This window comes from Thamnophis sirtalis, unplaced genomic scaffold, assembly GCF_051295495.1.
Source record: "Thamnophis sirtalis isolate CommonGarterSnake01/CBP01778 unplaced genomic scaffold, rThaSir2_p1.2 scaffold_6, whole genome shotgun sequence".
Classification (NCBI taxonomy): Eukaryota; Metazoa; Chordata; class Lepidosauria; order Squamata; family Natricidae; genus Thamnophis; species Thamnophis sirtalis.
Window position 1 is genome coordinate 41628709 of NW_028261386.1, and position 26373 is coordinate 41655081.

The 26373-nt window shown below is 34.7% G+C and overlaps 1 protein-coding gene across 1 annotated transcript in view; it reads left to right on the forward strand.

Moving 5' to 3' along the window:
- THADA (THADA armadillo repeat containing) overlaps positions 1-26373 on the forward strand; it is a 112160-nt gene that overhangs the window by 32843 nt on the left and 52944 nt on the right. Inside the window, exons 21-26 of the mRNA XM_087717710.1 lie at positions 672-829; positions 4889-4998; positions 7857-7989; positions 9644-9757; positions 10100-10222; positions 14864-14955. Of these exons, the coding sequence (XP_087573836.1) occupies positions 672-829; positions 4889-4998; positions 7857-7989; positions 9644-9757; positions 10100-10222; positions 14864-14955 (730 nt within the window). The remainder of the gene's footprint in view (positions 1-671; positions 830-4888; positions 4999-7856; positions 7990-9643; positions 9758-10099; positions 10223-14863; positions 14956-26373) is intronic.

Below are 26373 nucleotides of genomic sequence, written 5' to 3' on the forward strand. Positions count from 1 at the left end.
TAATGTGCATTCATTTGAAATGGTTGTAAATCCTGATTCTTCAAAATATGCCTGGATTTTGAAACACAGAAGCTATCTTATATCAAGTCAGGTCTTTAGTTCACCTAACAGAAATGTCTATACTCAGTATTCCATAATTTGGTACCTTAAACTTCTAATTTAGCCCTGTGTTTAGGAATTTTGAGATATGAAGCCTAAAATGTCTGATGACCACTGGATTACGGTAGTTGTTTCAAGGGCCAACAATTTTGCAAGATTTTAGATGGCAGCATTTTCATAACATTTGTGGAATCCTTGCAAGACTAGTATAAGTATTGCTTCTGAGCTACAACCCAAGCTCTAATCTCTTAATTGTATTCCAGGCTAGTTAGTTTGCTATCTCTTGCATATTCAAACCTGTTACATCTAATTCTAATATCTACTTGGCTGATTTTATCAACTTTATTAATTTAAATGCCAAGACTGAGTTTGTTGTGTGCAAACTTACTTTTTATTATTTGATTGAATTAAGTTATTTAGTTGTTTTGACAATGCATTTAATATTTCAGGGATAGTGTTGATTTACCATTATTGTTCAAAGATTGCACTGCTAAATAATCCTGGTGAAATAATTTTTAAAAGATTGTTAGAGCTGTTGTAAGAAGTTTTGATTTGTGTTTTATTTTTTTAAGGTAAAGAACAACATACAAGTGATGTCACAGCTCAAATGGTGTTGGTGTGTTGCTGGCGAAGCATGAAGGAAGTTTCATTGCTTTTAGGGAAATTATGTCAACTTCTGCCTGTACAGATGCTTCCTAGTTGTTCAAATGCACTGATAACAGTGGACCAGGTAGAGTATCTAAAATGTTAGGATTTGTTCAGCCAGATAATTTCAGTATTTACTGGATAGATTATTGGAATCATTTTATTCTGTCACAGTTCCGTAGTTCCCTGTCTGGTGTGTTCCAAATAATAGCAGTGTCTTGATGAAAAATAGGAATAATTTTTGGGGAAGATATTAACAGCAGTGCGCTTATTTTAAAATGGGGATCTTATTAATTATTCCCTTTCTCTTAATTTGACTTTCTTAATTAGTCCAAAGAACTTATTTAAGCAATATTCTAGGCAGCTCATGAATACTTACGTTAACAGAAACAGTGTTGAATTAAAGAATGTTACAACAGTGCAAATTCTGACATTTCTATTTCAGTATATTTTACTTTATTACCAGATATAGAATTGTCTTGCAAGAGTTCCTCTTAAAACTAATGGGTCATCATTTTAGAGATTTTTTTTTTCTTAACAGAGAAAGAGAATGACCATGATAGGCAAAAAGATAGTGGGAGCAAAAGCAATTTCCAACTTCCCACCTGCTCCCCCATTGAGTTTCCTTATAGGAAGCAATCAGGGGGCCTTTGAAATCCTGTCTACTGCCTGCTTGCAGCATAAATTTGTGGAGCATGAGGAGGGGATGATATGGATTGGGAAGGATGCACAGGTGTCCCCTTCCCTTCCTCCTCCCCTTCCTACTGGTAAGTGGCTCCTGTTGAATTGGAGAAGAACAGAGAGATTGCAAGACTATTTTGGGAAACTCATGTCACATTGAAAATGAAGATTATATATCTGCACCTCCAGCATAGCAGCAACAGTAGCACTGAAACAGTCACAACTTTAGAAGTCATAGGTTCTGCATTTGGACACATTCTGTAACTTAGCCCATTTGAGATACCTTGGTTCAAATTTTTTTGCCCATGATGTGAGTTTTAATAGAATATAGATTCTTTCTTCCAGCCATATGGGTTTAGGAATCTTCTATTTAGGACAGTGCTTATATCAGCAGTGGGATTCACTTACCTTCCCTACTGGTTCACAAATGTGAGTGCATGTCTGTGCATGCGCACCACCTTCTGCACATGCACAGTGCTAGCGCATGATGTCGGGGCGGGTGCACGGAGCCTCCTGCTACTGGTTTGCCCGAACCGGAGAAAACCGGCTGAATACCATCTCTGGTGGTATATATGTATATATTAAAGTTCATTTACTGACTTCCACATTTATGTTTTCCATTTGGCAAGCAGCAAGGTGAGATTTGATGAAATTATCATTACAGTATAGCTTTTATGGTCTGTAATTTTGGATAACAAACACATTGATTGATTGAGGATATCATATTCTCTGTAGGCTAGATGACAGAATTATGCTCACTCAGACCTGTTTTTATACCTCTCCCCTCCCATTTTTTTTAAGACCATGAAGGCAAGCACACCATCTGGGACTGTTCAAGAGAATGGACTGCAGTGTTTACAAGAAATTAGCTTACCACAAGTATTTCATTTGGAAATATTTTGGATTTATTAGATTTCTGTTTTTAATTGATGACCTTTTCCCTTTCCCATATGGTTTTAACCAAGTCAGTTTCCAGCCTTAGAGACTGATATACGTGATACAGACTTTTTTCTTTTTTTCTGAGGGAAGTTTATGATGAGAGTTCAAAAATAAAACTCTAGTTTTTCAAAATTATGATACCATTTTAGACTGAAGAACTATTGATGTCGTGCTGAATATAGAGTTTTGGAAATAATTCTAAGATGTTTATTTACACGTCTCAAACAGATGTTTTCAGCTGGCTCACAGCTGTGTGTGCAGTCTTGCAATGTTTTGGAAGTGCAGAAAAATGACCACCAATATACCATTAAGCTCCTTTTCTGTTCCAAGTCAAACAGGATTTGGTTTTAAAGTCTTACGTTCACCTTTTAAATCCAATGCCATGCATTTTGCCTGAAAACATAGCTATAAATATTGGCTGTTTGGTCAATAGCATTTTTTTTAAAAAAATCTCTTACATTTCTTCACACTTTATCATGCTATAACCTTGATTACTGTTAGAAGATAATAAATCTGAGTAATTATAAATAAAATAATTCTAATGTTGATTTTGTTTTGCCTATTCAATTATGTGCATTGAATATGTCTTATTGAACTGTTCCCGAGTTCATTCCACAGGACTGTGCAAATTCTTCTGGTATAAAAAAAGCATAGCATAGTTGCTTGGCATGAATGGTTAGAAAAGAGAGAATATTAGAATTTGATAATTTGAATGTTCAAATATTTGAAATTCTACATAAGGTTACAATGTGTGTGTGTGTGTGTGTGTGTATCATTATATATTAATGATTCTTGAAATGCATTTAATATATTGTGAACTTTTCAGAGTGCATATTAATCCCCTGGACAGCTTCTTCCCAGCTCTTCACATCTTGCCTCCATGTGTACCACATTATACTTTGTTTTCTATCCAGTATGTGCTATATATTTTAAAATTGTGGCTTATACTACTTACTTAAGGATGACTATGGAGGTAGAAGTGCAATCATCTTAATTTACTTGCTGTAAATATTCTTTACAGCTGCAGCCCCCAACCTTTTGGGCACCAGGGACTGATTCTGTGGGGAAAGGTTTTCCGTGGACTGGAGAGGGTGTGTTTTTGCATGCTGCCTGCATCCTGCAAATGGGGCTTTGTTTGTTTGCACAGACTGGTTGTAGACCGGAGATTGGGGACCCCTGGTTTAAAGCTAGTTTGATGTAGAGGTGTCTTAACCAGCACCAATTAGCACTTGGGCTAGAATCCAGGAGACTGGGAGGTTTTTTACAGTGTTCTCTAAAGGGAATCAATCAATAGAGTGATAATCAAAGTAATATTCTGAAATAAACCTTATTTATTTGATTAAGGCTTCATTTGTTAGAACCAATTTGGTGTTGCGATTAAGACATCAGGTTAGAAACCAGGAAAATGTGAGTTCTAGTCCCAGCTGTAAGTACAAAATATGCTGGAAGACCTTGAATTAGTCACTGTCTTAGCCCTGGAAAGAAGGCAGTGACAAATCACTTCTGAAAACATCACTAAGAAAACTGCAAGGATCTATCCAGTAGTCATTAGGCGTCAAAAACTAACTCAAAGGAACACATTTACACAAATATTGTTTATATAAGGCTCTACCTATATTGCATCTGTGCATAACATGTTGCTGCTGCTTGCAGCAAAGGGAAAACCCCAGTGAACTTGTGTAATGACCTAAGATTCCTAAAGTCCTTTCCTAAATTATTGCATTACATATTCAATTGTATTACAATTATTGCATTCTTAAATTATTGCATTACATTACAATATACATTTTAACATTTATAGCATTACTACTGCTACTGTTATGTTTTTAAAATTCAAATTATTTATAAAATTTCTCTTAAAACGATTGTTAATGTAATTAATTTAAAATGAATGGAAACAACAGTACTAAAATAGAGGTATACAAATTCATCATGTGTTTCTTAGCTGAGGTACTTTACACTGAAGAAAGGTGATAAACATGTAAGGCTACTCTTTATTTAGTGTATTTACTTACTCTGTATTTAGTACATTTATAAAATAAGCCTATTCAAGGAGGATTTAAGGCAAGAACTTTTTTTTCTTTCACTGCCTGTTCATTTGTGAAGGAATGTTTATGTTTGTTGTTTTGATGTAGAGAAACATCAAATTTGATCTCATGCCTGTCTGAAGTGACACATTTTAGCCATAGAGATCATGTGGGCATTTGTCAGCATAGTTCTATATTTCTTCCATGAGCTGACCTAAATGTGCTTTTAAAAAGTTCATTTATGAACTGAAGAAGCTTCTTGGATGAGAAGCAAAATGTTTTCAAGGAAAAAACAAAGTCCAGGTGCCTTTTGAAAAGCACTTTTGGAACAGTCATGACTTGGATGATTGAGCATCTCCATAGACATTCTTCCATGAACTATATTCTTTTATATAGAGGCAGAAGATTCCCTGATGAACTTTATCATTCACAGTTTGTCAAAAGTGTTTCGGTGTACATGGCATACATTTTTCTTGTTTTTTTTTTCCTTCTGCCAGGTAAAAGATATTGGGGAATATTTCAAGAATCATCTCCTAAAGTCACGACATAGAGGAGCATTTGAGTTAGCTTATGCTGGCTTTGTAAAACTTACTGAAGTATTCTCAAGGTAAATTGTTCTGTTATGAATGCCTTTACTTTTAATCCTTATCTGAAAGTAGCCATTGCTCATTTGGATTTATTGTCCTCATTTGCAGAACTATTGAGCAAAAATATTACTGCATTTTACCTGCACCAAATAATATCTTCTTTCACCAAAATACCTCCCTCCCTCCCTCCCTCCCCCCCTCCCTCCCTCCCTCCCTCGCTCCCTGTAAATGCCATCTATAGGGCCAGTCAAGCCTTTACAGTGATGGCTTTTCTCCAATGGAATAGGTTGTCCCCTGATATCTAGACTGTTCCCCCATTGTAAGGTTTGAGCTTGCTCAACTGGGCAGTGCTATTCGGAAATGTTGTTTCAAATACTATGACTTTATTTTAATGTTTGTGTTGCTTGTTGCAAATCATTCAGAGGTATTTTGAACTGTGGCCTTCAGCTTATTGTAAGTGAAAGAATAAATGATAATTGAAGCAAAAAGCAAGTGGTTTTTCTGTATAAGTTGAAGGCCAAAAATATATCTATAAGTGATAGTTTTTAACTCCATTATGAATTAAATTTAATAGTTTACTACCACATTTTACATCAGTTGTATCTTCCAAGATAAACTTGCCTAAGTCATACTATGGAATAGTGTAACTGAGATATAACTATGGCAAATGTAACTAGATGGTTCAAGATACAATTGTGCAAAAAATGGAGAACCAATTTGTATAGTGATTAAAGTGCTGATCCAGAAACCAGGAGACTGAATTCTAGCTGGCTGGGTGACCATGGGCCAGTCACACTCTCTTGGCTCGACATACCACACAGAGTTGTTGTGGGAAAAAGTAGCAGGAGTGAGTATTATGAATGTTTGTATCCTTGAGTTACTTAGCAAGTAATAAAGATGGGACAAATAAATGCATTGTATGTATTTATTTAATTTAAAAATAAATGTTCTCTTTGTCATCACTGCAACTTAGCCATCAGGGATAGCCAATGATCAAGAACCCCTATTATAAATTTGCTCTGTTGGGAAGTGGAGCTGGAGACATGATTATTTCTTGGCTCAAGATGGAATTAGAAAGGGGGCATTTGTGTCTTTGCACTCTGCAAAATTCGCTCTGATGGTTGTCTAAGGGGGAGATAGCGTTAAAGGATATAAATTTAAATATATCAGTGAAGTATTGCAGAAGGAGATTACTGTTGGTGTATAGAATAGAATTAGACTTTGATATTTCTTTGGTTAACCATTATATTTCAAATGTGATTTAAATTTGTAATTGAAATGTAATTTCAGTATGTACCATTATATTTCAAATAATTACACAGCAAACTATAAATTGAAGCAAGGAGTCTACTAAATTATTTTTAGCCTGTTATAAGGGTGGGGTGGAAGGATGCAGATTGTGTGGAACATTTATTGTATTCATTGAAATGATCAGAGAAAGTATTTTAAATATGTAGGCGACTGAATTTTTCTGTTGCCAGTTAAAATACTCTGAGAAACCACAATGAATATTTGCTGAATTGGAACCACAATGATTTATACATCAGCTAACTATGTTTTCAAGTGAGGTTTTGCAGATTATATAAATGAGTTGCTTATTAAATCTGATATGGGCTTGGACTCTTAAGTTGGGTAAAATCATGCTTGGATCTGTGACTAGCATGTTATTTTTAAAGCTCAATTTTCCCTTTCATATTTTAAGGGAAACTTGTTTCCCATGGAAATAATTTTTCAGCCAGTCTAGAGTGTTGCACAGTTGCCAAATTAAAGGGAGTAGTCTTTTTTTGTTTTTAAAGTCAATAGTTCTTAATGTTTTTATTACTTCAGGACAACCAAAATTTTGCTTGTCCCAAAATGTGCAAGTTAGTGGATAACTGAACAAGATTAAATTACTTCTGGCATTATCAAAACAGTACCATGTTATAATCTTAGGGGTCTGTCAGATTTCATTTCAATATATTTTTGTCTTTCTGTTAATCTTAACAGGAGTTAAAATGTTTGTTCAAAGATAACTGAAGCAATTTATTTTCAACTGTGTGGTAGCTTGGATGTATTTTCTTTCATGTTATATTCTTCATGAATTCTAGTTGCCATTTCTGCAGTTTTTTTCAAAGAAACAGTTGAAATGTAGGAGAACTCAGCAGGAATGTTAGTAGAATGTTAGTTGATGTCACATAGTTCTGGCTTATATAAATCCAGATAAGTTTCTCATGTACCTTTCAAGATTAAAAGTCCAAGTCCATATCAAATTTAATGAGCACATTATTTCTATACAATCTGAAAAACGTGACTTTAGTTGATGAAGAAGCTATATATGTTCTGTAAATAGATAAACAAATGACAAATGATAAAAGAGAGATCCAAAGATGCTCAGTTGAAAATTTTCAATTGGAAGAAAATATAGAAGCAATTAAACTTTAGAGAATGAAGGCATATTTTCAGTGTGATTTTGTATTGCTGTATATTAGAGTGGAGTTTGTTATGAGTGGCCACCCTGACTCGTATCAGGGAAAAGATGATATTTGGCCATTCCAAAATACACTGCTCTGAATTTTTAGATTTTACCGATTAGCTACTAAAGAAAAATATATATTGTAAGAGAATAGCAACTGTGGAGACAAAATTGATGTCACCTGATGTTTTTTAATAATGCAGATTTGTAAAAATAAAAAAAATCTTGGGCAATGCCAAAGGAATTCTTGTCTGGTGTATTTGAAATACTTATATTTGAAACCTAATGACTTTCCTTCACTTATCCAATTCTTCCAAAATATTAGGTCTTCTACATCAAAATATTAAGCATTTTGTAGCACATTTCTTCAGTTTTGAATTCTAGCATTCCCTACTCTCAATAGGCTTGTTTTCCTACTCTTAATAGGTGTAATAATGAAGATCTACATAAATTGCCACAGCAATGGTTATACAATGTCCTGGAAGAAATTAAATGTAGTGATCCTTCATCTAAACTGTGTGTTACTAGACGCAGTGCTGGAATTCCTTTCTATATACAGGTACCATGTATATTTGATCTTTATATGACCACAGTTTATAGACTGAATCATTTGAGAAGTGCACAGTGTATTTCTAGTTAAATACTAATAAATTTTTGGTTGGATTTTTCTAATGGTATTAGAATTTCTTCTAATTGTGTTGTTCTGTTAAAAGTTATTATTAGTAATATTTTAGATGAAATACAATTATATCTTTATGCCCACAAAATGGGCATCTTTTATCAAATACTGTACTTACTTTGAAGTCCTATATATTGTTTACAAATATGATTTGGGGAATGACTTGAATTGAGGACTATTTCTTAATACAATTCTACTGGGAATCTTTTAAACAATAGCAAAAGTACAACTTGATAACTACAAGAGCCAAGGTGATGCAGTGCTTAGAGTGGAGAGTTCAGCTGATTCCTAGCTGCAGTTCAGCAGTTCAGATCTCACCGGCTCAAGGTTGACTTAGCCTTCCATCCTTCCAAAGTGGGTAAAATGAGGACCCAGATTGTTGGGGGCAATATGCTGATTCAGTAAACCACTTAGAGAGGGCTGTAAAAGCACTATGAAGTGGTATATAAGTCTAAGTTGCTATTACTACAAACATACCATTTTCTTCCAATTAAAGATCTTTGAAACACAAATAAAATTTAAAAAGTTTTCAGAGAACACAAAAATATAATTAATTCTAACAATTATAGTTATAGGTCATCTATATGGACACTAAAAAATCAAATGCAAATTAAATGAAATATAATGCTATATATGTTACAATACAAAATCAAGAAATTTAGAAGTAAGGATTGGTCATGATGAGAAGATACTTTTAATATTCAACACATTTCAGTTAAATCCAATACATATGTACATACAAATATACTGCAGTGTCCAAAAGAGGGGTGTTTCCCCAAAGCTGCTGCTATAGGATTATGGCCCTTCTGAAGCACTTTTGGTATAGTGTATTCAGGAAGAGAATAAAGAGAAGATCCTTTTAGCACTGTGTCAAGCTTATATTTTTAATTTTTCACCTCTCTTTTAGAGATAAATATAACACTGATGATAGAAGAAATTCAGAATTATATTGAAGAATTGCTTTTAGGTTATTATCATTTTATTTGCTCCATAGACTATGGAAATTGGAAATGGAACAGGACAAAGTTGTTGAAATGTAAAGCACATGTGCACACATACACAAAGACTAATTTACAGATTTTCTCATAGTGTATTTGCCTGCTTCTTCCAAGTTTTGGTTTTTCATTTAGTATTTGAGTCAATTACTATTTTGATGCCACTTTTATGGCCAAAATGTTGAACAATCTTGCTATATTTTCTCATCCATCTCTGTAAACAATATGAGCATTTTTGGAGTTGGTGGTACATTTGTTGTTATAATTTCCTACTTCCTTTGTCCCAAATATAATAGATTTAAAGACCTTTTAAATTTTTTTAATGAATTGCTTCAATTTCCCAAAAAGATGTTATATTAGAATTCTGCATAAGCATGATACCGAAATACAAATCACAATTCTGCATTTTGCTTGATTGAAATGTTTAAATATTCTTTTGCTACTTCTTGAAGCTTATGTTTGGTATTTTCAAGTTGTCATGTTTAAATGTAATAAAAGTATATTATATCCCTATATTTTATTTCTTTTTTTTATTTTAGGCCTTGCTAGCTTCAGAACCAAAGAAAGGTAAAGCAAGTCTACTAAAAATGACCATGAAAAGTTTGATAAACTTAGCTTTACCTTCAGATATGCCTTCCAATATAATTTCTCAGGTAAAGCATCTATTTATCTATCTTTATATCTCTTTCTGTGTTAATGCAAAGGAAAAAGTCTGTAAACAGAATTTAAATTTGATATAATTCCTCATTCTGTGCTTAAAATTTCTCATCTTATATTTTTGATTTTAATTAAATTGAAGACAGACTCTTGTGGGCCAAATCTAAATATCAAGGGCCTTAAATTACAAGTCGTATGCAATGATTGTGACATATAGGAGGGTACTGATTAGGATTTGTACCCCATTTGTATTGTATTTTTTTTGGTAAAAAAAGGTTGGCATACGTAACTTTGTGATACATTTCAACTAAAGTTCTTTTGTTAACTTTCCCCTTCAGGTTCATGCATTAAATATCTTAAGAGCTTTATTCAAGGACACCCGTTTAGGTGAAAATATAATTCCTTATGTGGCAGATGGAATGCAAGCAGCAATATTAGGTTTTACTTCTTCTGTCTGGGCAGTAAGTTGATCCTTTACTTGTAGCATATTAAGTTTGAAAGCGTTATGTTAATAGTGACCAGATCAGTGATTATGGTTTTCTTTAACTTTATAATGTCTGATTTTTTAAAATAAATTATTTTTCTAAATTAGGTGGAAGGTATGCTGATATAGCTAACATGCTCACATAGAAAACATGCTATGAAACAACATGTAAAACCATTAAAATTGGATATTATATCGTCTAATGTTTTGTTTGATTTTTATTTAGTTTTTTTATACTAAAGGCTAAATATTTATTTGACTGAAAAAAAAATGACTTCCATTATCTTATGACACAAAATACTGCTTCTAAGTGGTTTGTTGAATTTAAAATCCAATTACTTTTAAAAATGTATTCATTATATTTTCAAATGCTGCTTAGCCTATTAAAACAATAATTGTAGCCAGTAGTAGTCTCTTGGTCTAAAATAAAAAAGTATTTTTTGACTGGTTTCACTGGCATTTCAGAATCATGTTAAGTTGCACGTAGGCGATAAATATTTCTCATGTTACATATTCTATATATTCACAGAAATATGTACACTACTCATACATAGCTTTGTGCCCATAGAGAAAGGAACTATCTACTTCTCTATACATGGAAAATAATGCAAATGAATTGGCAGTTCCAGAAGAAACGTACCATCTTTTCCATGAACAAATTATCCCCCCCACCTCCGGTTAATTCGGAATGGAGCTGTACCGTTAAAAATAGACAAAAATGCACTATGGCTATGGAGAAAGGGATGCAGTCTCTTCCTTGTTAGATTTGAGTGGTGTTCTCTGAAACTGCAGAATAGAACTTCCAATGAGTTCTTGCAGGTATTCATATAGCAATAGCATTAGCACTTAGACTTACATACTGCTTTACAGCCATCTCTAAGCGGTTCAGAATCAGCATATTGCCCCCAACAATCTGGGTCCTCATTTTACCAACCTCGGGAGGATGAAAGGCTGAATCAGTCTTGGGGATTGGACTCCTGGCAGTCAGCAGGATTAGCCTGCAATACTGCATTCTAACCACTGCGCCACCATGGCTCAATATGGAGAGTACATGGTCAGATGTTTTCATATATGATCACATTATTTATATTTTATTGTTTATATCTTATTCACAATCTTTATTCTACAATTTACATATGGAACTATTATGCATTATAGGCTGCTGAAAGCATCAGACACCTAATGTCAACACTATATTAAAAACAGATGGAAATATAGTATATCAGTATGCCAAGATATTTTAGGTAGTTATTAAAATGTAGTCATAAATGTTGTCCTTTACCATAAGCCATTAATAAGATGAAAATGCATACAATGGAAATTACAGTTAAAATTGCATAATTGTCACATACACACAAAACCCCCAGATCACCAGTCAAATAAGAAATCTGACAAAAGAATCAGAGACTGTTATAAACATAAAATACATTCAGCAAAAAATGCCCCAGCTTTGAACATCTGCCCAAGAAGCCTTTCCACAGCCATAAGGATTGTCTTACTATACCAGTGTTTTTCAACCACTGTGCCGCGGCACACTAGTGTGCTGTGACATAGTATAAGGTGTGCCGTGGGAAAATTACTTTATATATAGTCAATATAGGCACAGAGTTAAATTTTTAAAACATTTTCTAATGGTGGTGTGCCTCATGATTTTTTTCATGAAAAAAATGTGCCTTTGCACAAAAAAGGTTGAAAAACACTGTTACGAGCAAAGAAAAAATTCTATTATTTTACTATTAGAGCAAAGAAGTAGAATTTCTGAACTCAATCCACTACTTATTTTCAGGACGATTGAGATCAAGTATTTTATAAGAACTGTTGGACAAATTTTTAGAAAATAACAAGTATTGAGCAATATCCTCTTCACCATCCTTAGCCATAAGGGCATTGACAGATTACAAATAACTTATACTATTTGTACAGTTGGAGGCACTTGCTGCCTTCTTAATTACCAGTATATCAATAAATTCCTATAAAGGGATGAATACTTTTCAAATAATTTTTACCTTCAAATTTGTTTTGCATTACACTATTGCCATGTAGCAATCTTTTCATTAGATATTGTAGGCCATTTTGGATAGCTGTATCATATACCTGGAGTGATTTAAAATGAAAAAGGCTAATATAAAAAGCCAACTCTGAGGGCCCAGACCTTGAAACCATGTTGTACTTTTCTTGCACCTGTCCTTGATATCTGAAGACAATCCTGTTACCTGGTGATTGTAATTTGAGAACAAAATTAAACATTCCAATAAAGAAACTTGATTTGATTAGAAGTATGCCTATTTCAGAATAGAGAGAAGAAGGCAATGTATTAGAATTGGTCTTAACTATTTATTTCAAGGGGCGTCCTTGTCATTGAGGTATGCATATCCCAGCTTTTAGTGCTATATAGAAATGGAGGACCAATCTTGCTTCAATTATTGAATGAATTACATTTGATACCTCCTTTATGAGCAACATCATTTACCTTCAAAGTTTTATATTGAGTGAACTATTTGCCAGATGAGGCAAATAATACACATAGGTAACAATATGTTGGCATTTGTTCAAGGAATGAGTCAATTTCCCTTTTATCTTTAGTTTGTAACCTTGTAAGATTTAGTTTTCATATTTAGTTACTTCCCTTTACAGTAATTATTCAAGGCCAGTTATAAACTACTGATGCCAATCTGACTGAGGGGGAAAAGAATCACATTACCAGTATTAAGCAGTTAAGTCATCTTTCACATACTTGAGATACAGAATGTGGCTTTCTTGTCACATTTTAAACAGTGTCATTTACAGTACATCAGATATTGATTGATACTACAAGTAACTGGAATATTGACAGATAGAAAACCATTTCACGAAAATATTGCACCCATATTAGAATTTTATTGTTATCAAATATTGCTGAATCAACAGTCCCAAAAATAAATAAATGTGACATGTAGCTTGGTTTTATTTTGTGCTATATATTTATCAATTTGGCCTATAGTAAACAGTGAAGAAATTTGAATATCCAAGTGTAATATCAGTTAATTGTACTTTACTATGAACTTAAAACATCTATATGATTTCTTTTGTCATTGTCCCACATGCTTGTAACATTGTTGAAAGGTCCTTAAATTCTGATAAGAAGTTCTTATTCAATGGAATTTTTAAATGAGATCATAACTAAATTTTACTGCTTTGATCTGCTATTTAAATGGGAAAAAATCCATATTTTTTTCTCCAGAGTTCCTTTGATTACTTAGTGCCATGACATCTTCCCTAGTATCACTTGAGCATTCAATTGAATTGGTGTATTTTTCCCATTTTATTTGGGATTAAACAAAAAAAAATCCACAGGGTTTAAAGGAACTTTTGCAAGTTAATTTATCTGAAACCTTCCTGACACATTAGAGGTCAGAGGCATCAGAAATATTTTTTTTTGATGGTCCCAAATCTTTTAACTATTGGAAAGAGAAGCTTGTGATTCTGGATTGCATATGTACTTTGATGTAAAAACTCAATTCCCTTTTATAAAGATTTAATCTCTATTATTCACAGTGAGTTGTCATGAGCAAACTGAGAAAAATCTATCTAGATGTACTATAAAGTACAAATAAAGTTAGAGTACTTAAATTCTAATATAAAACAGTATGAAATATAAATATTGTATTTCTGTATAATATATTATATTTTCTGGTAAAACTCCATGCTCCAAATATTACAAAATCCAGTGTAATAAGTACAGAAATGAGACAGCCTTCCTCCCTCCCTCATCAATCAATCATATTTAAAATATTAAAATTAATTTAAGATTTAACAACTTAAAATTATAAAATAAACTTTCAGAAAGATAAAAAATTCAAAATGGTCATTTAGCATTAATTAATACAAGTGGAGGGTTTCTCATGAGGCTACAGTTGTGTGATTCTTTGTGCCCCTCCCCCCCATGACTCCTTTGCAAAGGTCAGGAGACTGTACATCCAAAATCTAGCATGTATTTAAAGAATAGTACCCAAGGTAGGAGAATCATAGTATATGCTATGACAGCTGGTCCAGATTAAATAATTCCCCTTCCTCTACGGGATCTGCAAATTGCATCTTGAATTGTAATGTAAGTATATATTCAACATATTACTTCTCCTATATGCACATTCTAATAAAAAATGGGGATAAAAACAATTTCCCTTGGTTTCTAGATATCCATCGCCTAGGAAAGTGGATGATGATGAATTTCTTTAAAATGTGTAGGGGATGGGGGTTTCTTCCCCCTTGTTTCTCAAAATATGCTATTAAGGGTAGGAAGAAAGCAGATAATTCTTACTGCATTCTTTATCAAGAATGTCAGGTACAAGAAATCAGGAACCAAGGTTGTTTGAAAGAGTACAAGGGGTTAATCCATGCTTACTCACTATAAGAATCTGAACTATTAATGGTCAAGGCAAATTGGCGGTTCATAAAAATGGAATTCAAGGAGGGCTGGACTCTTGTGAGCACACAATTCTCCAGACTCCAGATGTTTGAACCCTCCTTTGGGTCACTCTTCAGGATAAGATGGACTGGCATACAAATTTAATAAATAAACAATCCTATTAGAAACTGAATACAAATATCTTAATATTTTCTATGTTGCTTAATATATTAGGTGAGAAATTCATCTACACTTCTCTTTAGCACCCTCATTACAAGAATATTTGGAGTGAAGAGAGGAAAGGATGAGAGCTCAAAGAAAAACAGGTATGTTCTTTTCAATAAGAAATACTTCTGTAAAATGTATTGTAGTTGAGAACAAATGTATAAAGTTTGATTACATACAAATATATATAAGAAACATAATTTTTCCAAATGATATGGAGCCTTTTTTCAAAAAGACTTATTTTATATCGGACAACATTTTTTTTCAAAAGTTTTTCCTTCTCAAAAACATTCGGTGAGTATGATAGATCCTTTAAAATTGAACACAAGTATAATTTCAGAATGTCTGTGTCATATAGGTGTCCTGAGAAACATTAAATTAACTTTTAATAGCTATAATAGATGTAATTGCATAAAGTTTTCAAAATGCTGCATGAATTCAACAGAGGTAAATGTGTTTTACTGCTGATTTTAGTTTGTACTTGGTGTTTGATGCAGCTCACTGCTGTATCTAAAACAATAGTCAGTCAGTGTTGATGGATTTCAGTTGTCCCGTTACTGTTTTTCCATTCTAACAATATCCTGGTGAAACTTTTTGCCATGTTTGTCACTGATTGTATCTAGATTGTTGGGAAAGAAATCCAAGCGTGAATGCAAAAAACGAATCTTCAATGACAGATTGCACTTCATGATCTTATATGCTATAAGAAGTTGTCAATCAGCTAGATGTAGTTTGGTGTTCTGTAGTTGCCAAGAAAATTCTCAACAACATCTTGAATTGCTTTCCAGACAATTTTCTCTGGCTCTACTAATAGACCTTCAAACCACTTGTCTTTGATGACATATCTGTTCTGTGGACCAACAGGCCTTCCTTAATCTTGGCATCAGTTATTCTTGGAAGCATCTGTCTCAAAAAACAGAAACTTTCATCTTTCTGGTTCATCCCTTTCACAAATTTTTTCATCAGTCCATGCTTTATGTGAATGGAGGCAAAGATATCTTCATTGGGTCAACAAGTGGTTCATGTACCATATTTTCTGTCCTGAATCAAATTCTTTAAGAGTGGCCATTTATTTTTAATCTAATATGATTCTCTTGCATGGCTGCCTCATTCACATATGTAACAATAGTACTTGGTATATCTGAGCTGCATTCCAGTGCTGCTATTATTAGTTCTCGACAGATATTCCAATTGTACAAACATTTCTTGCAAAAGACCACATACCATCCATTACTTTTTTGCAGACATCTGCATATCTTAAAATTTTTCTCTCCGTTTCCCCATTGTTATCAAAAATTCAACCAAAGAAGGTCAGTTCATATACTTATTCTAGTTTTTCATTATTTATGCATTATTTACAATCATTCCACTGTTTTTCTCATCAAACACAACCTTCTTGGTCTTTGATATTCTAACCATCAGATCCACACTGTTCCTTGTATCATATAATCTAACACAGATCTGGGCTTTTTATAACGCATGGGCCACATCAGCCAATGGGCAGTCCAGTCCAGCCTGTGGCAGCAGCAGCACAGGGCAAGGCATTGGCAGTGGTGGGGACTGGGAGGAAGCATTGGCATGATGTTGGCATCAGTGGCGGGTGATGGTACAACTTGGTGGGAGATGGGATGGTGGTAGCAGCAGGGCCAGGGTGGTGGCGGCTGGATGATGGCTGCCTTTTACAACAATCTCAGTTTGTGACGTAGCCTCTTGGGAAAATTAATTGCCCACCCCTGGTCTAACATTTGCTGTAATTCATTCATGTTTTAGCCTCAAATGCAACATGTATTCACATCTCCAACTGATACATTTCTAATATCATCACAAACATTTTGCTTACATTGCATATAATGCATTAAAAATTATTATCTGAATCATTTGAAAAAAAAATCCTCTGAATCACCATTTTAAATTATGTCTTCTTGGTCAGTCTTGAACTTTTCACTAAGCATTCTATTTATTATCACACATGTTTTACTTCCATTATATATAGCATGTATGTGTCCAGCAACTGATCTTCAACTCCACATTTTTGCAAAACATTGCTTAGTTCAAGCCTATTTACTTTATCATTTGCTTTTTCTGACAAAAGAAAAGTACAATATATTTTATTTTTATTTTTATACATTTCTCAGTGTCTTGATGAAGATCAGAAATCTCAGCTGCTTATTTCTTGTCTGGCATATAGCCGGTGGAGGGAGAACCGGTTGTTAAAAGTTTCTGAGCAGTTTGATGAACTGGTTGTTGGAAGAAATAATTATGGCAGAGAACCGGTTGTTAAATTATTTGAATCCAACCACGGCATATAGTCACACTATACATTTCATATTTGGCTCATTGTTATCTCTATTCAGAATTATGCCAAACAACATCTTCCCTTGCACACTTAACAAATTCAGAATGTTTTTGAGAAATAACCAGAATCTACTGGAATGAGCCCTTTATGTAACCCAAATGCATTGATACTATTTAAAATGGATCTTTGAGAACTAATCCTTTGCCTAAAATTGCTGCTGAAGAAAACTTGTTTTTCACCTCTGTATTTCAAAACCACTAGATGTCTCCCTTGATACATTCTTTTTAAAAATAAAATAAATGCAATACACCTACAGCAAATATGTTTTGTTTGGTTTCCTTGGACAGCCTTTGTTTTCAACTTGATCTTGAATTTTATAGCTGGTTTGGTCATTTTAAATGTGAATAGTTTTGAATTGTGAAATTTGCAAATAGGGACTGATTCATAAAAGTGAAATTTATTTCTGTAGATTAACTGTACATGCATCTCCATACAATTTTATTTAACTAATAGCAATGGTTTGCTCCTAAATAATATAGTTATATGAAAATCACCATACAAATGAATGGAAACATCCAGGCCGTCTAAAAGAGTATTCAAGTAAATGTGGTTTATTTCAGAATATTACTTTGATTATCATTCCATTAAGAGATTGCAGGAATAGTGTTATAATTTTTTTAAACAAGTACCAGAAATATCTCCTGGACTTCTACAAGAATTTCTCATTGATATATACAGGATCACTTTCCAAACAATTGCAAACTGCATATTTACTTATAATACACCTGTTTTAAAATAGAGAGAACATGGATTGTTTAGTGTCCAACACCATGCTGAGTTCAGAAATCTAAATAAAACCAATGCCAACAGAGTTGAGCTGAGAGAGAGTGACTGACCAGGAAATGGGTTATATTTTTATATAGACCTAGTTTTGGAACCATGTGAAGTTCTAGGCAGAGAATTTTTGTGTTTATATCTTTCTTTTTTAAAAAGGATCTGAAACTATAACCTTGATGGAGATGGGAGGTTTAGAAACATGAAATATCATACCTACCTACCTACCTACCTACCTACCTACCTACCCACCCACCCACCCATCCACCCACCCACCCATCCACCCACCCACCCACCCACCCACCCACCCACCCACCCATCCATCCATCCATCCATCCATCCATCCATCCATCCATCCATCCATCCATCTCCTGGAATGATAATCAGCTTCCTTTTCAGTCTCGTCTAGATTTTCCAATGATAGTATCACAGGAATATTGTCTAGTTGATGCATCTTCAATCATGTGTTGATTCAACAAGGAGCTTTTTCTCCTTTGTTTTTCTTTAGTTTGAACCAATTTTTCTCATTGTATTTTCTCATTTGCTTCTCAACTCTCTGTAGTGCAGTGGGTCTTCTTTAAAAATTGCTTTTTTGTAGAGGCAAACTTCTGACCTTTAGGTATAACTGCTACATAATCCCCCTTAAAAGGTGCAGAACAGAACCTTAGATATCTTTAGTAACATTGTCAGACGAACAAGGGGCAATTGTTCCTTAACTAGAAGGAAAGCTTTTTCAGAATGCTAACCACAATGTTGTTCCAAGATGGGGCTGTTTGGTAGCAAAGCTGTGATATTCTTCCAAGGCTGCCCTCACAATTGTAAGTCAGCTGAGATTAGTTTTGATATCCCGAAAATGTCTTAGACAGTAAATGCACGATATGGGATGTTTCTACAATTACAAAGCTAGCAGTTGCTTAAATAATACCACTAAACTTTATTTTTTTAACATTAGAAAAATAATGCTATCAGTCTCCTGCATTAACAAATGGCTATATTTAGAGTGTTTTTTAAAATCCTTTGCATTACCTGATGTATTTACCTCCTTCATCATTAAGAAGTGCTGGCTTTTCACAGTGGCTTTACTTATGCCTAAATACACAAAGGTATCATAAATAGCAAACTAACAGATACTGGGAGAGTAGAGTATAAAAGAGATCAAAGCCAACAGACCATGCAGTCATTTTAGAATCTTGGCTGGCTGCTCTTGTAAATAGGAGAGCTTCTAAAGCAGAACACATTACTGTATTTATATATGCCTTGACTGACAGCTCAGTTATTAACTTTATAGAAACACAGGCAAGGTAATCCCCTAGAAATGTTTGCTCTATCGGTTTCTGTCTGAAAGAAAATGGAAGCCAAGGTACAATAGCTTGTTCTCTGTTTCCCCAAAGTATTTATTTTAGAATATAAAAGCAGTATAAAAGAGTGTTTTCTCAAGTCAATGAACTTAAGCAGTGTTGTTTGCTTTCTGGTATTTAAGCATGTTGCCTTGCTGTTCGTTGAAAAACAAACACCACATTCATCAATCTTTTCCCCCCCATTTCATTGATATTGAATTATTCTACATTCTCTCACGTTCGTTTTCTTGGCTTAATAAATTTGAATTATATCTCTGAATAATTCACAAAAATAATTTGTAGCTAAAGTGACAATGTAGAAATGGTGCCTAAATTGTTTTCTCTATTGTCCTTCAATAGAATCTTAACTCGATTTACAACCATTTATTTAGTGACTTTTCAAAGTTACAACTGCAATGAAAAAAGTGGCTTATGACCACTTATAACCGTTGCAGTATCCTCATTGTCATGCGTTCAACTTTGGGCACAACGGGTGTGTGTTTATGACAGTTGCACTGCTCTGAAGTCACATAATCACCATTGATAACCTTCCCAGCTGGCTTTGCTGATAGACAAAGTCAATGGGGGAAGCCAGATTTGCTTAACAACCATATGATTCACTTAATAACTGCAGTGATTTGTTTAACAACTATGGAAAAAAGGTTGTAAAATGGGGCACAACTCAATTGTCTTGCTTGGTAATGGAAATTTTGGGCTCAGTTGTGGTCATAAATTGAGGACTACCTGTATTACTCTGCCATATTGGATTACTGCCATATTGCAGTCTCTCTCAAATCTTTGTTATTTTTTAATTGTGATTGAATTGGTGTGGACTAGAATATCTCCTACAATCACTAATTTTTGCAACTGATAATTTTCTTTTGCAATATCTATTTAAACAATTCAGCTGGTTGTATAGTTCCACAATAAGGTCCTATTTTTGTATCAGCATACTTTTGTATTTCATTTTAGCTTGTACTTGGATGCCTTTAAAATATATATTTGTACATCCCCTGTACACTTTTTTTCATTATATCGCGCCCCCCCCCCGCAGCAGCCCTGTGAAATAGGTTGCGCTGAGAAAAGATAATTAAGCAATGAATTAGTGAACACCTAGAAGCAAACAAAGTAATAGCCAAAAGCCAACATGGGTTTGTCAAAAACAGATCATGCCAGACTAATCTTATTGCATTCTTTGAGAATGTGACAAAATTAGTGGACCAGAGGAATGCCGTTGATATAGTTTACTTGGACTTCAGTAAGGCATTTGATAAGGTAGACCATAACCTACTACTAGATAAAGTGGAAGAATGTGCGTTAGACAGCATCACCACCAGATGGATTCGTAACTGGCTGATCAACCGCACTCAACATGTAGTCCTCAATGGAACCACATCTACATGGAGGGAAGTATGCAGTGGAATACCCCAAGGCTCTGTTTTAGGCCCAGTACTCTTCAACATCTTCATCAATGATTTGGATGAGGGAATAAATGGGGAACTCATCAAATTTGCAGATGACACCAAGCTGGCAGGAATAGCCAACACCCCAGAAGATAGGCTAAAGATACAGAAGGATCTTGACAAACTTGAACATTGGGCACTATCTAATAAAATAAAATTCAATGGTGAAAAGAGTAAGGTTCTACATTTAGGCAACAAAAACAAAATGCACAGGTACAGTACAGGTGGTACCTTGCTCAACAGTAGTAACTGTGAAAGTGATCTTGGAGTCCTAGTGGACAACCCTTTAAATATGAGCCAGCAGTGTGCAGCAGCTGCCAAAAAAGCCAACACATTTCTAGGCTGCATAAACAGAGGGATTGAATCAAGATCACGTGAAGTGTTAATACCACTTTATAATGCCTTGGTAAGGCCACACTTGGAATACTGCATTCAGTTTTGGTCACCACGATGTAGAAAAGATGTGGAGACTCTAGAAAGAGTGCAGAGAAGAGCAACAAAGATGATTAGGGGACTGGAGACTAAAACATATGAAGAACAGTTGCAGGAACTGGATAGGTCTAGTTTAATAGAAAGAAGAACTAGGGGAGACATGATAGCAGTGTTCCAATATCTCAGGAGTTGCCACAAAGAAGAGGGAGTCAAACTATTTTCCAAGGCACCTGAGGGTAGAACAAGAAGCAATGGGTGGAAACTAATCAAGGCGAGAAGCAACTTAGAACTGAGGAGAAATTTCCTGACAGTTAGAACAATTAATCAGTGGAACAGCTTGCCTCCAGAAGTTGTGAATGCCCCAACACTGGAAGTCTTTAAGAAGATGTTAGATAGCCATTTGTCTGAAACGGTAAAGGGTTTCCTGCCTAGGCAGAGGGTTGGACTAGAAGACCTCCAAGGTCCCTTCCAACTCTGCTATTGTATTGTATTGTATTGTATTGTATTGAGAGAAAGTGAATAGTCTAAAATCACCCAGCTAGCTTTTCTGTCTAATATGGGACTAGCACTCCTACACTGTTGTATGCTTGTTTGTTGAAGTATAATTCTCTTAGCTCCTTGAAAAAAAAAATCTGGTAGAATACTTGCTGTGAATGCTTTTCCAAGGAAGGCTTGTGTAGTCTAGCACCAAAGAAAGATTGTTTCCCAACTTCCTTTAAGATGTCTGAGTGATTTATATTACCTGATACTTAAAGGTTCCCCCCCCCCTTTTTCTGCTAGTTATCTTATGACTTTTTATTGTTTCATGTAAACTAAAATAATACTTTAGTATAAAAGTAGGATAAAATAATTTATAAAATATTGGTGAAAACTCATGTGGACTTCCATTTTAGATCTTGCGTTTTCAGAGAAGGCAGTTTATATTTTTGTTTGGTCAAATTAATATCAATGATTAATTTGGGGCTAAATAAATTCTTACCAGAAGATACTTTCTTACCAGAAGATACTTACCAGAAGATACTTACCAGAAGATACCAGAAATTCTTACCGGAAGATACTTTTCCTTTACTTTTGCATTAAAACTACATTTCAGTTTTCTGATACATTTTCAAAAATTCATTCCCTTTTTGGTAAAAAAATATGCTTTTATTGAAATATTGATAGGTAATGACCTACAGATGCTATGGAGAGTCATGTTTCTGAAGAAAGCACCTTTTGCAATTTTATTCTCTAATAAAGCACTGCTTTCAAGGTATGATTTCCTCTTTTTGAGGGAACTCTGGTTTCTTAATTCTGACATTTATTTATTTATTAAGTTTATATGGCCATTCGTGCATGACTGGATCACTAACAGTTAAAACAGAATAAAAATACAGTAAAAAACCCCAACAACTTTAAAAACAATAAAATAATTGGGCTGCTATGTTATTTTATGTTAATACAATCAAGACCCAGAAACAGCCTTGTTCTTACTATTAGGGTCTTGGGCTTGATGGCAAAGCCAAGTTTTGAATACCCTGCAAAAATCCAGCAGGGTTGGGGCAACTCTAATCTCTAGGGGAATGGTTTTCTGGAGAGCAAGTACCACATCACATTTTGTTGCATCCTTTAGAAGTAATAGATGTTTTACTGTGAAAATGAAACTCTTCAGAAAAGAGGTAGTTTTAATTTTAGTGAATATATAGTGGTTTCATGCTGGCTAGGAAGATAACCAAAATAATTCAAAGTAGTATTAATCGTTGTTTTTGTGTGAAATCAAACTTTATCCCCTTTGTTAAGTATAGTAACTTTTGTAACAAGAATAACTTGCATTAGAATTTTAAAAGTTGCATATTCAAGCAGCAAATTCTGATGTTGGCATAAAAAGTACATGATTTTTTTCCCATATAGCAACCTACTGATGTTATATCATAAATATAATACGGCAGGTTTATCCTGCCCAGGTTTTTTGGTCAGAGTTTCTTTTAATTAAAGACCTTAAAGATTGAAATGGGGTCTTTCAAAAGAAATTAATGTGCCCTACCATTGAGCTATGGTTATAAAGTTGAACCTTAGTTTAGGTAGAACTTTGTTTAATATATTAAATGTCTTCAGATTTTTTCTTTTTATTCCATCCCTTTACCACCGATGCCATTTCAGATTTCCATATGTTTGAATGCTTTCCTAATTGTGGCTCTTGCTGTTGTTTGCCACTATTGCCTGAAAATTTTCCCCACTTTTTCTGTTCTTGAAGCCTGCTTGAATTTAAACCAGATATTGTCCATTGAGAAGTAGTTAAATATAATGATCAGGAACATTACACTCCCTATGTAATCAGCCATGAAATTGCTAGATGCCAAGCAATTTCAAAAGATCTATATAAATATCTATATAAGTAAATATACAGTGTTTGTTCATGCTTTTCTTAACTAAATTTCCATGAATTTTATACAAAATGGAATAATAAATTAATTCTGAGCTTTATCTTGGGCAGTGGGGGAACCTAATTGAATGAAAATAGGAATTTTCTGCTGCTGGTATACCGATGAAAAATTTCACTTGAAGGTTTAATTTTCCTGTTTTAAATGCAGTATTTAAAATACTACATTAAAGCTCCTTTAATTTTTCCTTTGTAGAAAGACACTCATAATTATCTTTCTAATTTTACTTTAAAATATTTAGAGCTAATGGAAGTATAGATTTGATATGCTAATATACTGAGCATGAGGTTAATTATTGTTAAGTTGACACCAATGTTAGGTCATTATAACTAATGCATTAAACAGTTGTGTTCTGCAGTCTGATTTACACCCACCAAAGTACCCACTGCCCACACATGTACCTGCCTATAGCACCCAACTACTTGCCCACTTGCCCGCCTTTAGAACTCACTTGTGTGTCTGCTCATAGTACCCACCCACCACAGTCTCACCCACCTGCATTGCATAGTAATTAACTGCCCACTTGTAGCTCTTATCCTCTGGCCAGGTTATGAGCCACCTAAAAAGGAAAGGCTTGTAATGATTGTGACTAGTGAATTCCTGCTGGCTTCCCCATTGAGTTTGCTTTTTGGAAGCCCACAGGAAGTAGCAAGTTGTGGATACATTTGGTCCTTGCTTCTTGATCCATCATCCTCATTTAATGACAGCAATGGGGACTGCGAGGATTGGGGACTGCGAGGATTGCAATGGGGACTGCGAGCAATGGGGACTGCGAGGATTGTCTCTAAACCTCATGGTCATGTGATGTCGTGTTTGACAATTGCATTGCTTAGCAATAGAAATTCTGGTCCCAATTACCATTGTTGCTCAAGGACCTGTTCAGTGACCATTCAAAGACTTGAGGGTGCTGAAAAAAAGAACCTGTTAGTGATCCTTGAATTTATGACAATCGCAGTGCCCCTGTGGTTATGTGAGAACAATTCAAAACTGCCTGCAGTTAATCCAGCCTTCTACGCTGCCCTCCCCCAGCTGTTGTCTTCTTCAACTGTCTCCCCTCTTCTGGATTTAACATTCCTATTTAGTTCACAATCAACACAGAAACGCTTCCATACAAATGTACATTCACATTTCAAATTAAACAACAAACTTCTAATGCAATCTTAAGCATTGCCTTATACATTTATCCATAAATACATTAAGCATATAAGAGGAGCCTGAAACTCTTTGTCTTTCTGCTTTCCCAATGTATAACCAGTGTCTAAGTGTTCCATTTATTCTGTTGAATGCTTTACTTCCATTATGCTCCTACTCCATTCAGCAATCAACTTTTATCTTCATATTTGAATGTATGTGTAATTCAAGGCTATTTATCACTTTCAAGCCAATTCACTTTCTTTAAATCAACAAACAATTAACTTTTCTTTTCTTTGATATATATTATTCAATGACCTGCTGAAAAACCATAATTTGACTCGTACATCTCTTGCTGGGCACAAAGTTTCAGCATGCTTCCCAAATTTGTTCATTGTTATTTCTCATGCACTTTCAATCAAAAAACTGTATCTCCCCAGGCACACTTAACAAATTACTCTCTTTCTAGTTTTCATTCATTCTTTTACTATAGTGTTCATCCAGTTCTCAAGCACAGATGGAGTGTTCACACACGCATTAAACATAAGTTGCACAACCATTACATTTTTCCAATAATGCCATCTATACTGTAGCTCAGTGTTTTTCAACCTTGGCAACTTTTAAGATGTGTGGATTTCAACTTCTAGAATTTCTCAGACACTATGGAATAACTTTTTTCTTTTTTATGAAACAATTTAGATTTATTACATTTTAAATCTCAGATAGTGTAGTTGTTCCAAAGTATTATATAGCAAGGAATACATGTAATAGAAAGAAATGTACTTTGCATATGTAAAATTATACTAAAGGAAAGATTTCTCCTGTACCTGGACTTGAATTTCTGTGTTTAGGAAGCTTTTGTATGGGGGAAGTATTCAGTCCTGCCATATTCCATTTGCTATCAATTATTTTCAATCCAATAATAGTTTTGCTACTTTGCTCTACCACTTCAATTGCTGTTTTATTAAACTTGGTGGTGGGGAGCTTCCTCTAAAAGCATTAAAATCATAAACTCTGATCAAGGTGCATTACACTGCTGGCTGCAGATTCCCTGACTCTAGATTGCTCAGGGATGTCGAACTCGATTTCATTGAGGACCACATAAGGGTTGTGTTTGACCTTGGGGACTGGGGTGGGTGTGGCTTGGGTGGGCATGGTCAGGGAAGGTGTGGCCAGCTCAAGGTCACTCATGTCGGGGGCACCTGTGGTGGCCAAAAGCTAAGGCAGTTCTTCCCTCAGACCATCCCACACTCTCATTATAAACTCCTTCCCTACCTCCCTTCTTTTTCTTCCTCCTTCATTCTCCTTTCTTCTTCCTTCCCTTCTTTCCTTATTTTTTCTTCTTCTCTTCCCATCTTTTGCTTTGTCTTTCCTCTCCCTTTCTCCTCTCCTGTCCCTTGCATGCTCAACTGCAAAAGGGGAAACATTTATCCTTTTGTTTTTAGTTTGTTTTGCAAAAAAGCTCGGGTGGGCCACACACACCTGGGCCTTGTTTTTGGCTGCCTGAACTCTGGCCCAGGGTGTTTTTGCTGGCAAAGACACCCTGGCCCAGTCCTTTGCTGTGTCCAGAGGGGGCCCATGGGCCAGATCTAAGTACCCTGTAGGC